The sequence below is a fragment of the Bacillus rossius genome, chromosome 1, assembly GCF_032445375.1.
Source record: "Bacillus rossius redtenbacheri isolate Brsri chromosome 1, Brsri_v3, whole genome shotgun sequence".
In the NCBI taxonomy this organism is placed as follows: domain Eukaryota; kingdom Metazoa; phylum Arthropoda; class Insecta; order Phasmatodea; family Bacillidae; genus Bacillus; species Bacillus rossius.
This window is the reverse complement of record NC_086330.1, coordinates 356,551,862-356,566,318: the sequence shown is the minus strand read 5'-3', so window position 1 is coordinate 356,566,318 and position 14,457 is coordinate 356,551,862. Positions and strand designations below refer to the sequence as shown.

At 36.4% G+C, this 14,457-nt stretch overlaps 2 protein-coding genes across 3 annotated transcripts in view; one reads left to right on the top strand and one right to left on the bottom strand.

Annotated features, from left to right (window-relative positions):
- The window catches only part of LOC134528276 (unconventional myosin-Va), a 138,138-nt gene extending 135,672 nt beyond the window's left edge, over positions 1-2,466 (bottom strand). Inside the window, exon 1 of the mRNA XM_063361758.1 lies at positions 2,120-2,466. Within this exon, the coding sequence (XP_063217828.1) occupies positions 2,120-2,143 (24 nt within the window). The 5' untranslated portion in view covers positions 2,144-2,466. The remainder of the gene's footprint in view (positions 1-2,119) is intronic.
- Positions 2,467-2,918: 452 nt separating this feature from the next.
- Positions 2,919-14,457, top strand: part of LOC134528273 (DC-STAMP domain-containing protein 2-like) — a 57,734-nt gene continuing 46,195 nt past the window's right edge. Inside the window, exons 1-6 of one of the 2 annotated variants that reach the window (XM_063361755.1) lie at positions 2,919-3,151; positions 3,241-3,377; positions 5,518-5,653; positions 9,414-9,564; positions 12,051-12,210; positions 14,011-14,271. In XM_063361755.1, the coding sequence (XP_063217825.1) occupies positions 3,003-3,151; positions 3,241-3,377; positions 5,518-5,653; positions 9,414-9,564; positions 12,051-12,210; positions 14,011-14,271 (994 nt within the window). In that variant the 5' untranslated portion in view covers positions 2,919-3,002. The remainder of the gene's footprint in view (positions 3,152-3,240; positions 3,378-5,517; positions 5,654-9,413; positions 9,565-12,050; positions 12,211-14,010; positions 14,272-14,457) is intronic. The other variant, XM_063361756.1, reaches the window with a different exon arrangement.

The following is a 14,457-nucleotide window of genomic DNA, read 5'->3' as shown; positions in this document are numbered from 1 at the left end:
CACAATATTTTTGCTATAATCAGGATCTTCAAAAGTACTAAATGTAATAAACTATTTACAGCAAGCATAATGCACCACAGGAACAATGTATTCAGGATCATACCATTTGGATCAAGTGATAGACTTGGATAACTTACATGATACAGAACTTTTACAATATGATGTCACTTTTTCAGCAATTTATATCACCTAAAACACACGTTTACTCATTAACATGAATTATGACATCAGGTTAAATTTTTTTCTTGAGCAGTATTAATTTCAATAATTTTTATTTCTTTTTAATAGTTTTTTGTGTTAAATAAAAAAAAACAATTCCTTTTACTTATTTACAATTTAGTACCGTCAACTATTTACTGAGAAAAAAACAATGACTACACAGCAATGTCAAGTATGTAGTGAGAAAAGTAAACTTGTCTTAATGTTTACTCACAGGATCAAAGTAAGAAGCCAGACTGAGCAAGTTAGCAGTCTTACATTGCACTAGTTGGTTCACAACAAATGTATTCGCAAACAAGTTGCTATTATTTTTTTTAATAGTAAACTTGCTCAACTTAGTTAGGCTAATGTGCAAGTTATAAGTTCCCCGGACAAAATATTAGTTACCCTAGTACACACGCACAGATGGACCATTAAGCATGTACAGATGGCACAGAAAATCAGTCCCGTGCTCAATCACACACGCACTGTGAGGATAAGGCTGTAGCGATCAGTGAGACTAGGTTTCAAGGGGACAGTGTACGTCAACATGGGCAAATATAAGATGTGACGGAGTGGCAAAAAGGGACAATTGTGTTTGGCCGTAGCCATGGCCATACGGTGCATGAATTTGCTGGATTTAGTATTTCGCAGGCGGACTGTTCAACGTGTTTACAAGCAGTGGTGTGCTACATATGGCTACAAAACGGACATCAGAATCAAGGTCGGAAACAGATCCCCACACAGGGGCCGGAGACGTACTTCACGACTTGTGAATCAAGATTGTTTCCAAACCAGACAGAACTGCTGCAGTCAGTGAATGAAGGTACATCCCAACCCGTTAGCGAGTGAACATTGCGACGGGAACTGCATGCAATGAAAATTTGTGAGTCGTCACCTCAAAAGAGGCCATTTTTCACACCGGCACATAACTGTGCATCTTCAATGAGCTAGAATCATTGAACGTGGACAATACTGTAGCCGACTGTCGGAATGTAATGTGGTCTGACAAATCACATTCTTCTTGCCTGTATGCCAATGACACGCATCGTAGAGTGCACCAAAGGCCAAATGAAGCATTTCATCCTGGATGTGTGCAAGGTCAGGTTCAAGCAGATGTTTTGGGGTTGTTTTTCGTATCCTGTATTGGGCCCGCTCACTGCGGTGACCACAAACATGAACTAACATGTTTATTTAAAAATTCTGGATGATCAGGTGTTGCCTTTCAGTCAACATCTGCATCATGGTTACGCTATTGATACCCCGATTTTTCAAGATGACAACAGCAAAGTTCATGGGGCTGGATGTATATGTGACTGGTTTTATGAACACTCCCCCACTCTATTACATCTCCATTGACCTGCAAAATCACCTGACTTGAATCCCATTGAAATCTGTTGGACAAGTTCTAACAGCAGGCAAAATGCCCACATCAGCATCTCTTAGGTTTGGTGGAATTGTACGATCAAATCGTCAGCGAGTGGCTTAACCTGGATGCACAACCTTGTGGACTCACTTCCTAACTGAATCGAGTAGTTATCAAGCCTAGAGGCGGAGATACACTGTATTATATATGATGCTTGTAATGATTTCTCCAGGGGTGACTAATTTTTTGCCCAGTGAGCTTATGATACATATACAGCCCTGCTTTCAGCAACATATTTTATTTAATATGTAAAGAGCTAAAAGCTGTAAAATTACCAAGAATAGCTGTTCAATCATTTTGTATTTATTCAGAAATGAATAGACAGGGCCCCAAAAAAAAAACTACAGGAGTCATAAGCGACAAATGAGGAAAGACTAAGTCCATTTTAAAAACAGACAACACAAACACATAACTTGTATCAGTTTTAGTTTTTTTACTAAAACGAAATATACGTTTCAACGAAATTCAACAATTACCTATAAAATCCACACTTACCTTAGTGAACAGAGTCATTGCCATTTCGGAATAAAATAAAAGCTCTTGAAGTTTTAATTACTGCCCTAACAAACCAACTTGTCAAAACTCATGTGGACCGCATAACAATTCATAAAGCAAACGCATTTCGGCAATCCACGATATTTCAAATTAAAGAATTTTACTGGTTACAAAACGCACATATCTCGTAATCACGGAAAGAATATACGAATTATCCGCACACGTCATGTCCAATTTAACTATCTACATAGACACGTAGTCAGCAAACGCTCAACGATTACATACTACAGCTGTTTCTTACACCAATGCAAATAATTAAGTCAAAGACATGACACTTTAGCATCAAAATATGTATGGCAACATTCCAAAAAGTGGTTTGTCTTCCATTGAACTTGGCGAGTAGCACTGCGATCTAGTGGCGATTCGACGAACACATCATTAAACATAAAACAACCGAGTTCCTGTTTCCTGTTACTTTTGAATTTAAATGTTCCCGCGGTGTAAATCGTAAAATTATAGTTACGATTTCAATATAATTTATGCATATTAAATAAATCATTCAATTTTGAATATTTTAAAAACTCCATACAATCAAAAGAAAGATACAAATTCTTAGAATTTTTGAGACCATGCTACAGCAGACTTGAAATCATTGTTCTATGACTTCAAATATATAATTGTTTTATGTATTTAATTTATATATGACGAGGTATGCTATGGAACGTCATAAATAAATATATATATATATAAACTTACATATATATTTTTAAACACTGAAATCAACAAACAGAAACAAAATAAGTTATCAAAACATGAGTTTGTGTAGAGTGGCATGTTAACTTGTCAGATTCATGTGATTGTAATAAAGTGATACATCAAGAATATGTCTCATTTTGTATTTTCTATAAGAGCACATTTACTTAAAAGAAAGTTACAACGTTATGAACATGAAAAACATAATTCAATAAGAATACATGAAGGAATTTCACCCAATTATACTATATTTGACAAATATCATCACTTTTGGGTTAGGTAAATGGATTTAAAAAAAATGTTGCTTGTAAATTTATATTTAGCTTGTCTACAAAAATTGTCACATGAAATTCATTTCTTTTTAATAGGTTCTGGAGAAGAATTTCAGAACTGTTTGCATGCTGTACCCTGTCACCTGACAACTGTGTTAGGCAGTTTTTTACAAGACTCTGTTCAGAGAACACATTTGAAAACTACATTATTAAAAGTGTTTTTGGATTCCTTGGTAAGTACATACATAATTATACAAAATTTTATTGGTATGTAGTATCTACTTTAGGGATTGCTGGTCTTCAATCAATTGATCAGCAGCAGTTGCGTACTCAGGGTGGCAGATGTGGGGATATCTATCAAACAAGTGGAAAAAATTTGAAAGCAATTATCAGGCAAAAGTGGTTCCCTTCCCCCTTCTCAACCAAAATTGTAATTTTTCATATGCTAATGTTCAGCAAAAATATTGTCTATCAAAATTCTATTAAAAGTTATAATTTTTATTAAAAAGAGAAATTTTATAAATTAATACCAAATATTGGTGTTGAAATACCACAGTATAATCAGTATGTTTTCCGAAAAACAGCATACATCAGGAGCATACACAGCATTTCATTTGCGGAGAAGGGAAGGGGAAAATGAAAAACCACATTTCCCATTGTTTGCTTACAAATTTTTTTCATTTGTTCATGGGAATGATGGATTTATTTAGGATTTCAAGGCAGGATATATTTCCCCCTTCATCGCATACATGGACGTATCTAGAGGGTGGTAGAAGGGACTCTAGCCCTAGGCGCAGCATTTTGGGGGTGCTAAACTGGCAGAGTAATTTTTACTATAGATATTTACTTGAATATCGTAGTGTTAGAACACAAAAAAAAAAAAAAAATTCCAAGCAGTCATGAGGATTGCCGACAGAAGTGAAAACTTAAAACTATAAACAAACAGTTGGTATTTTTGGATATCCAAATTAATTGTTTGGGTCAGCTGTGAATGTGTGTGTGTGTGTATATGTATGTATGTATGTATGTATGTGTGTGTGTGTATATATATATATACATATACACACACATACATATATATCTATCAAGTGTGTGGAGAGACACTCAAACATTTGACGTAAAAATTGAAAAAGTCACTGAAAACAATTTTCAAATTTTCTGATAAACATGGTTTGGGGTAAGTGACCTCTTCTCCTCACAACCCCCTAAAAAAATGGCACTGTTCAGAATGTGGTGTACTTTCAGCTTGGCCTGAAGTTTTGTCTATACATAAAAATGCAATGTCAGACTGTCACTTGATCTTTAATGTTTTACTTTTTTATTTATGACAGTGATAGCCTAAGGGGCAGTGGCGTAGCTAAGATGACTGGACTCTTGGATTAAAACAGAGGGAGGGAGCGTTCAGTAACCGTGAAACCGTCGCGGCAGCACCCCCCCCTGCTCCGGCACCCCTGGCGGGGGCCATCCCTGCCACCCACCTGCTACGCCACTGCTAAGGGGTAACCAACTCAAATCAAATTCGAGAATTCAACAGAAGGGGAAAGGATGGGGGGTATTTTTTGGAATTCATCTTCTTTCATGGGGGTCCATGGTGCAATACAAAAATAAACAATAGCCAGAGCGAGAACATCATTAAAATAAAGTGTTAGGACAATGGTTTGTGAGGTTTCGATACAAATTTTTTTCCAACCAGAGCTGCTTGCACGTTATTTATTTTTTCCCACTTCAGAAAGGCAGAAACCTGCCCCTGTTTCTATCTGCTGGATACACTCTTGTTGATGGCTACTAGCAGCCTGTTTACTGTTATGTATTAGCTGACATTGTTCACATATATGTAAAATAAGTTGTCAGCATACATTGTCCACAAGCTACAATACTTTTAACAGAAAAATTCAACAAGTTTATTAATAATTTTACAATCTGTGAATTATTTCATGGAAACCTAATTACATTTTAAGGGTTTTTACTTTATCACATGCCACACATTGTATTTATTGGTTAATCTCTAGCATATAAAATCATTACAATTTTTTTTGGTAAGATATTTAGTATTGTTTTAATCTATGTCTGGCTTTCAGCTTAATTTCCAAAATGATATCTGGCCTTAAAACAAATGAAGTTGGGTGTCACTGATTTATAATAAAGTTAAAGCCAAGATTTTATAAAAAAAAATTTATAATAATAAAGTAAACTTTGTCATTAAGCAAGCGCATTGACAACCATTTCGATGTTTGGAGGTGCATTGACTAACATTTCTATGTTTGGTGGTGTATTGACTTAAATTTTGCTGTTATTTCAGTTTTATCGCTAATCAATCTTGCCTTTAAACGTGGGCACAATTATTTTTTTTTTTTGTTGTTGTTTTATTATCAGGTGGCGTTGTGCTGACCTACTTGATTTTCACGTTCCTTGTGATCCAGTACCACTACAGCGTGACCGCTGCGACAGCTCTGTGCACCATCTTCGCACTGCTGCTGACGCTCGGACTCGCCTTCTCGCTGAGAGTCAGGTTGTACCGACCCGCAGGGCGACACGCCTGGGCCGAAACCTCTTTTTTTTTTTTTATGAACTTTCTTCTTTTAAAATTTGACAAGGTCAACCATCGTGGCATGGGCGACAACGAGCAGGACAGATTTGACCAGGGAACCCTGCGACGGTTTGCCGTTGCCATCCCACAGTACAAAGTTGTACAGCAGTGGTTCTCAAAGTGTGTGTCAGAGTACACCGGTGCACCCTATGGTATTTGAGAGAAATATTCGTCCAGATTTAAAAATACATGTATTTAGTTACTCTAGTATGCCACTTCATTACGGATACTACCGCTATTTTTTTTAACACGACATTATCGTGTGTTATTTGAACTACTCTACAGGTTTTGTCGAACAGTGATTTAGTTCAGTATGGCACTGTAGTTGCTCTTAAATGTTTGTAAACAAGCCTTGAGTTGACCATCTGCATACATCTGTGAGGTGTTAATTATTATAACATATTTCTCAGAAATTCGTATATGGTGCACCTACAATTATTATTTTTTTTTTTTTAGTTTGTATTGTAATTTGTAAGTTTTTATCATGTTCTTGTTTATTGTCTTTTATTTAGGTTAGCTTAGTTATGTATTTTTTGTTGTAACTTTACATTTTTCTTGTATAATATATCTGTGGTTAAGTGGTAGACAAGGTGGCATGCCTTAACTTCGCCACATGAAATAAGTCTATAAAGAAAATATTAATTAATTAATTAAATGTGCCATACTGCAAAATGTTTGAGAACCACTACATAACTTACATAACTTACTTTCCTGAACCCTGAAAACAACAGATTTTTCCAACTTTAATCCCCACTTTTAACTCAATAAGATTTTAGCAAATTCATTTAAAAAAACAAAATAAAAATTGCTGGATCTCTGTTCAACCATAGGTAGCTCCCGAACATGGATCCAATGTTTTACCACTATGACATCTAGTTAGTTTTAAACACCTAAATATAAAATTAAGTACCTAAATGAGAAGTATAGATAACTTCAATATGGAAAAAATCTATTCGTCTCAAGGAAGAGTTTATCAGGTGAACAGTGCCACAGGTTAATAGGGAAATTTGCACTGCTATGCAAATTATTTTAGCTAACTATTAGTCCTGAATAAGTCAAGAAAAAACTCGACAGTGTTACAGAGAAGCAACAACTTGCCAAAAGCCAAAGTCAAGACCAAGCCAATTTTGAATCGTGTCTCATTCTAGGGGCCTGCGGGGTCAAAGCCAGATGCAGGGCCAAGGGGGGTCCCCATTGAAATTTTGAAAATTTTTTTTACATGAAAATGTCTATTCACTTGTTACAGTGATAGTCAGTCAAACTTTCTTGTGTGACAAAATATCATCAGATTTTAAACGCTAATAACTACGAGGTTAATAATGCATCGACAATGGTTGTGCCCACAGCGGACAGATCATGTTTGTACGTGTTTGTCGCGTAGTATTTGTTTTCCCTCTGATATCACTGTACCAGTGTAGGCGCATGAGCATGATTGTTACGAATTAGCTTGGTGTAAAGTTATAAATTGTGTAGCGTGGAAACATGTTCCGCTAGGGTATTGATTCAGGTGTCATTGTGATGAGCTTGTGGAGTACTGGTAGGACCCAAAGTGAGACAATAAATTTATTTGCCGGAATATATGTGAAAATCTGTATTAAATTGAAAATTATTAAATAATTAAAGATATTGTCTCATAAGACTTGTAAATATGCTCAGAATTATAGAAAACGCAAGTCAAAGAAAAGCTCGCTTCGAAGCGAAGTGCCGAGCGAATGTGAGGGCCACAGAAGTGTCGAAAAGGAAATGAAAATGGTAATGTGTAAATAATGGTTGAGCCCACAACGGATAGAAAATATCAGTACGTTTGCATCGTGCAGTTTATCTATCGATTCATTTATCTACTCTGTAACCATTATACCTACTACTCTGTGTAACCATTGCTTTAAAGAGACTGAAAATTAAATTACATATTAATTTGAAACACTTATGATTTCATCCCGTTTTCACGAAAAATCTACGGCACGTGCCTGAACTGAGCCTTTCTCTGGTTTTTTATGCATGAGTTTTCTCTGATAGAGTGATGAAAATAATGATTCTACTGCTTATAGAATTGTGTGAAAACCCTAAAAGTAAATATGTTTACAGTTATGGCCACGGTATCGTGAACAATTTTAACAATTTTTTTAAACTGTGTACATTAAATTTTCTCAATGACCCTGTCGGTATGCTTGGTAATTGTAGCAGGTATCGTCATTGGCGGGTGCAGGGGCGTAGCCAGGGGGAGGGGGGGGGTTAGGGGTTCAAACCCCCCCTTAGCACCAAATATTTAATTAATTTCCTATTCATCACTCAAAAAATTTCATATTAAAATTAATAAAATTTTTACCTTTACAATATTTAAATTTAAGAACTGAAAACTGCTAAAATAGCACTATTTTACACCATAAAATCCAAATTTTTCCGGGGGACGACCCCCGGACCCCCCGCTTTAATACAGGGGGGCCATGCTTCTTAACACCCCCCATACACAAATCCTGGCTACGCCACTGGGCAGGTGGGTGGGTTTTTCTCAAGGTGCTTCTGGTTGTATAGCTATTTATTCATTCATTCCAATGCATTTATTTTTATTATGTTCCAAATAGCTAAGACTCGTATACAGAAACTGTACAAATGTGAATTATTTGGAAGGAGGATATTAGAGGTGATGGGGAATATTTATTACAGTTGCTTGTGAAGAGGTCTTTCAGGATGCCATGCAGTGATGCTATAAACTAACAAAAAATACATGATACAGAAACAGTACGTTATAATTAAAAGTGGACACATGAATCAAACAATACAGGATCAGAAGAAGATACATCACACATGAGCAATATATGTGATAGTACCGAAAATAACAATAAATCCAGTCTAACATAGAAATGTGTAATGATCAAGGAAAATTTTGTAATATACAGTGAAATGTAGCCAGACAAAATGAGTTTAATGATAATACTTTAAGTCTAATTATTATCACTTAAATATACCTCACAGCCTTTGGTTTAGTTTTAAAAACATCTTAGTTAGTTATGTATTTCAAGCACTAAGGGAGTGGGTTAAAATTTTCAAAGGTGTTGTATTTAAATGATTTTGGACCAAACGTTTTCAATTTTACTGCTGTTATGATCAATTTGCTGTTTATTCACATTTAATGGTAACATATCATAAATCTGCTAAAATGTAGTTGATGCTATGTGATAAAATGGTTACTGGCAACTGCGAAGCCAACATGTGTGTTTAACCAACCATGGTGTGAAGCATTGGATCTATGAAACACAAAATAATTTTTGCTTTTAAGCACATCTGAGAAATAATATTGTTGTAGCAGAGTGGCCACAATTACATCACTCACCTCCCGACAAGAAATCGTTTCCTGGCTGGTTTTAAAATAGAATTTAATGTAAGTGATAAATGTGGTGGACGTTACCATTACTCATTGGGTTTTCTCGGGACATTTCCATTTCCCAAACATATGCATTCTTTCAATTCCCCATTCTCTTTTATTACTTCTCATTGTCTCTAATGACCCCAAAACCTATTTGACATTTTAAGAGACACATACTACTTTCACCATATAAGCCTTCTTGATTTTGTTTTTTTTGCAAGGATTTCAGACAAAAATCCTTCCTTATTTATTTTTACGATCAAATCTCAGCTACTCACGTGTCGTAGTTTTGTTCTGAACCGCCAGTTTGTGCCGCAGGTGCTTCGTGTTCCTGCTGCTGCCGCAGCTGTTCTCGAGCCGAGGTCGGCAGGCCCTCATGGCGTACACGCTGATCCTGGCCATCTCCGGCCCGGGCCGCAACACCATCAACAACATGAACATCCTGTCCGAGTCGATGACCTGCACTGTGGTGGGTGTCCCTCCACTGCCGCCCAGGGTGTCCACAAGGAAAAAAATATTCCGTACCAAATTAGGCGAGAAAAAAGTACTAGATTTGAAGGAAAAAAAGTACTAAAATATAATTTGTTATGGTTTTTAACAATTTAGGAAGTTATTACGACATTGCAATGCTCGAACTTAAATATCACATCACACACACATATTTTCCGTAGTTTTTAAAAATAATTACGCTTAATAATAAAACATATTGGAGTTACCAGTCCACGAGCGCGGGCGTGCGGACACAGCTTCTGGTTGTAGGGAGGGCTAACTGTACCACGGGGTTTTAGGTCAGGAGCGTACGCAGGGGAGTTGGCATGACATCTCCCCTCCCTCAAACCACCCCCCCTTCTGTAAATCCTGAAATCCAAATACTCCAAGAATCTTTTTGAATTTTTAACTCTCGGAGCGCCCTTTTGCGCGTTTAACGTGCCGGAAACAAGTCTGGGCAGATGGCCATTTTACTCGAGGGAGCAAAACGCTCTCAGGTGACTCAGGCAATAATGCCCTCAACTTCTACGGAGGAAGAGTTCCAAGGACAAGTCGTATGCTAGTTGTTTCGGAGAGATCAATCTACTCCTGTGTTGTTCGTAACGTTCAGTGTATTTATTGTTAATTTCAGTGAAAAGTATTATGTCTTAAATGACAATGATGATCACATATTTATGTCACATGATATCCGATATGTGATATTTAAAATCTGTACAGTCCATTTTATTTTATGTTGAGTAAGTGATTGCAGAGTGCTTTGTAGTTATATATCTGATTTAAGGGATAGCCAGTGATAAGTGATTGCAGATTGCTTTGTAGTTATATATCTGATTTAAGGGATAGCCAGTGAAAGTAATAAAAAAAATTGAAAAAAATGAAGTAATTTTTATACTAATATGATTTAAGTTGTTTGGTGCATGGTTAAGTTAAAGACAGTTTTTAACGCTAGTGGCAGATAAGTCAAAAAGAGGGATCACAATGGGGTGGATCAGGGTCAGTTCTAGGGTTGATGTGGGGGAGTAGGGGCCATGGTGGAAGCAAACTCTTTGGTTACAATTAAATGAAAAGACAATACTGTTATCTGCATTTCTGTCACTTTCATACAGCCACTAGAGTAGGCAGATTGGGTTGCTTCAAAAGCCATTTCTCATTTATCTGCAGTGCATTTGTGTGTTAAGCAAAAAGTCACTAATATCTAGAAGATACAATTTGTAATTAATCTTAAACAATATGTTGTTGTCTTTAATTATGCCATTTTCAAGTAAGCTTGCACTATTTAATTTATTCTGTGTTTACTTTAATTGATTTACACTTTTTTTTAATACCATATCTTTGTAGTTTCACTACACCTATTTAAGCTCACATCGCTACATGGTACTAATATTTTTTTTATAGGAAAAAAAAGGTAAAAGAGAGATAGGAGATACAAACTTTCAGAACTTTCAAGATCCATCCAATAAAGATTATTTTAATTATTTTATTATTTTATTTGATTTCCTTCTATTAATACATTAGTCATTAACTAGCATAATTTTAATAGTATACTTAGAATTTGTAAGAAAAACATGAAAAAACAACAAACATTATTGTACATTTTTAATTTCAAATTTTATGATCAATTATTTGCAATTTTTTTGATTCCAAATGCAAATGACAAAATTATATTTACTTCAACTCTTGTTTCTGAAATAAAATTGAAGCAAAATTTTCAGAAGAACTGTCCCCTCAAAGATTTATTTTTGATGCGTAACATCTTAGCTCTCGATATAGTACAGCATTTGGTGGGAGTAATTTCATGAATGTCACGGAAGTCAAGGAACGGAAATGTGTAACAACTACGGTGCTGCCATCTGTGGCAGATGGCTCGAATCAAAATTCACAAAGACAAAGAGAAACTTTACAGTATTAACTGTTTAGTGAATTATGATGAGATGGGCAGTATTTTTAATAAAATTCATTGTCGAAAATCAGGTCCAAAGTCATGATTTAGTATTATTTTAAGTTGTTTTCTCTTTTATGATAGCCAATTCATCATATAGTTTAAAATTTCTGTCTGCTAATAAAATGATTCAATAGTTGACCCAGCTGCTCCAGCATAGAATCCTATCGGCGGGTGCGGAAACTATCTGTGATTCGCATCCAGAAATGTAATTTAAAACACAATTTTTGTATATTTATCACACACTGTATTATTTATTTTTAAGAATTCTACGTTAAATTTTGTGTCAGAGTTTCATATTATAAGTGTATTTGCAACATGAGAACACGTGAATTTCCTCGTTTCCAAGTTTAGATGTTGCACATCACTGGCGAGTACTAAAAGAATCACTCACAATTTTTTTAGGAGCATGCCTCCCCCTTTCTCTTTACCCCACAGGCATGCTACTGTTTCATGTCACCTGGTCTGCCCTAAATAGAACATTGTTATGTGGAATACTGTCAAAACTCATAAAATTTTTTTACCAGGAGGAACTGAAACACGCCTTGATGCAGATCCTAGATGCCATCAAGAGGCCGTTCATCATGATAAGGGATGCTCTGCACAAAGCCATGGCCTTCATCAAGAAAATCGCAGAAAAACTGAAAGAGGCATTCATGGCGATCAAGAGAATAATTATCGGCATAGGTAAATTTTGTATCCTTTTAATGACCGGCTTCGCTCGCTTTTTTTAGGAGCTTTATAGACCTCTTTTTATCAAGTACCAGACACTCTGGACAAATCAAAGAACTATAACAGAGAGCAAGGTGTCGCTAGCAGCAAACTGTACACATGGGTGTACGTAACATTTTAAAATGTAGATTTCCTGCACAATGAGCTAGCAACGTACAGAATACAACAGTGTGTGAAAAAATGTCAGCCCCCTCACTTCACAGTTCAGTATTTTAAAGCGCGACAAGTGATGCAGTGCCCTTCATTTTAAGAACAATTTTTTTGTTAAAATATAACAAACCACAATAATACACATTCAATTTTACTGCCAACCAAATGTCTTGACCAAGAACATTCAGGAATTTCATTAAGTGTAGACTCAAATAATTTCACACAGACCCTTCCAAAAAAAAGAATGAGTTATTTCTGGCAGATCGAATGTATGGCGGTACATAGTTTAAATGATTCATGCAATGGGGAATTTTTATTTAATACTATTTCTTGGACGTATGCCATTGCAGTTTTGTACTGTTTATCATGGTAAAAAAAATCAAGAACACAAATCAAGAAATAAAAATGAAAACATAAACCCACAGAAAACAAGCCTAAATCAGCTATGTCAAAGAGATAAATCCAATGATGAACCTAAAAAAAAAATATGAATCCTACTGTGTTCGTCAGTGTCGTCGTCGTATCATCTATAATATGGCCATACCATCTCAGTCTTGCTTTCTCTGTGATTTCATTCAAGTCCTGTACTCCTGCTTTTGCTTGCAGTATCTCATTCTGGATCCTGACACGCCTCGTAATCGACAACATATACTCCTCATAAACTGCATTTATATTGCTCTGATCTTCCCAGCATCTCTCTTATCTACAGTCCAAGTGTCTGCTCCATAAGTGTCTATGGGCACATAGTAGGTATTGTACAACAATTGTTTGTATTTAAATGGCACCGCCATCTTCCATACCAAATCCTTCACACACCTGTAAAATGCATCCTCTTCTTGTCATCACCTTACAATTTTATCCTTGTGTTTGCCCTCTCCCTCCAATACACTGCCTAGATACTTGAAGGTTTTTACCTGTTTTAACTCAACACCATCTAATTCAGTGCATCTTGCAGCTCCATTTTCGTTCATCATGACCATAACATTTTACAGTTAGTGTCAATTTAAATTTCATCACAGTGTTTCCAGTTTTCGAGCAGCTTGTATTCCACATAGTGATGGGTCAAAACCCAATTAACTCGAATCCAAATCGCAAATTCAAATCCCAAAGAGTACCACGAATATACACCTCGAATTCAAATCTAGGCCTCGAGGGAATATAATAAAAATATAATAAAATATACAAGAAATTAAAAATATTAACTATGGTGCTGAGACATTCAATCCTTCACAAACTAAGTTTTTCAGAATCAATAGATATTGTAATTTTATATATATATTACCTGTTAAAAATACAATATCTTGGAGAATGGTGGTAGCTTAATAATGAAGGGAAAACATATGAGTAAACTTGAGAGGTAATCAATGTTGAATTTTTTAATTTTTTATTTCTTCAAATATTTTTCTTCTTTTTCCTCAAATATTGAATCCTTCGAATACTAAGGACTTGATGGTTTTCGAGGATTTGAGCATTTGATTGGCACATTCCTTTTTTCACACTGACATTTAGTGTTCCTGTTAAAACTATATCGACGTCCACTAACCCGGCGAGGCAGAACATCCACGTCACGCTGTGTTGTGTGTGTGTGTGTGTGTGTGTGTGCAGGCGCGCTGATCAAGAACATGTACCACTGGCTCAAGTCGGTGGTGAACATCTGCAACACGGAGGTGGGCACGCCGTTCCAGCGCTGCGTCAGGGTGTTCGGCGACGCGGTGGTCGACTGCCAGGCCAAGCTGGGGCCCATGTTCGACTGGCTGTGCTCGATCGCGTACGTGGCCGACGCGCTCTGCATCACCGTGTACTTCCTCGACCTGCTGTGCCTGGTGCTCGACTTCATCCGGACCAACGTCGGCGTCATCGGGGACAGTGAGTGCGCTCACAACACACGCAAGTGGGAATGGATAAGTTTGCCAATTTTCCAGTTCAATAAATGATTTCGCACAACCTGAGTTAGCTCAGGCCTTAACATTTTGAAGCAATCTCAAGCACGCATGCATTGAACTGCATTATTTTTATTACTGCATTCACCTGAAAATAACGTGAGTCTGAATA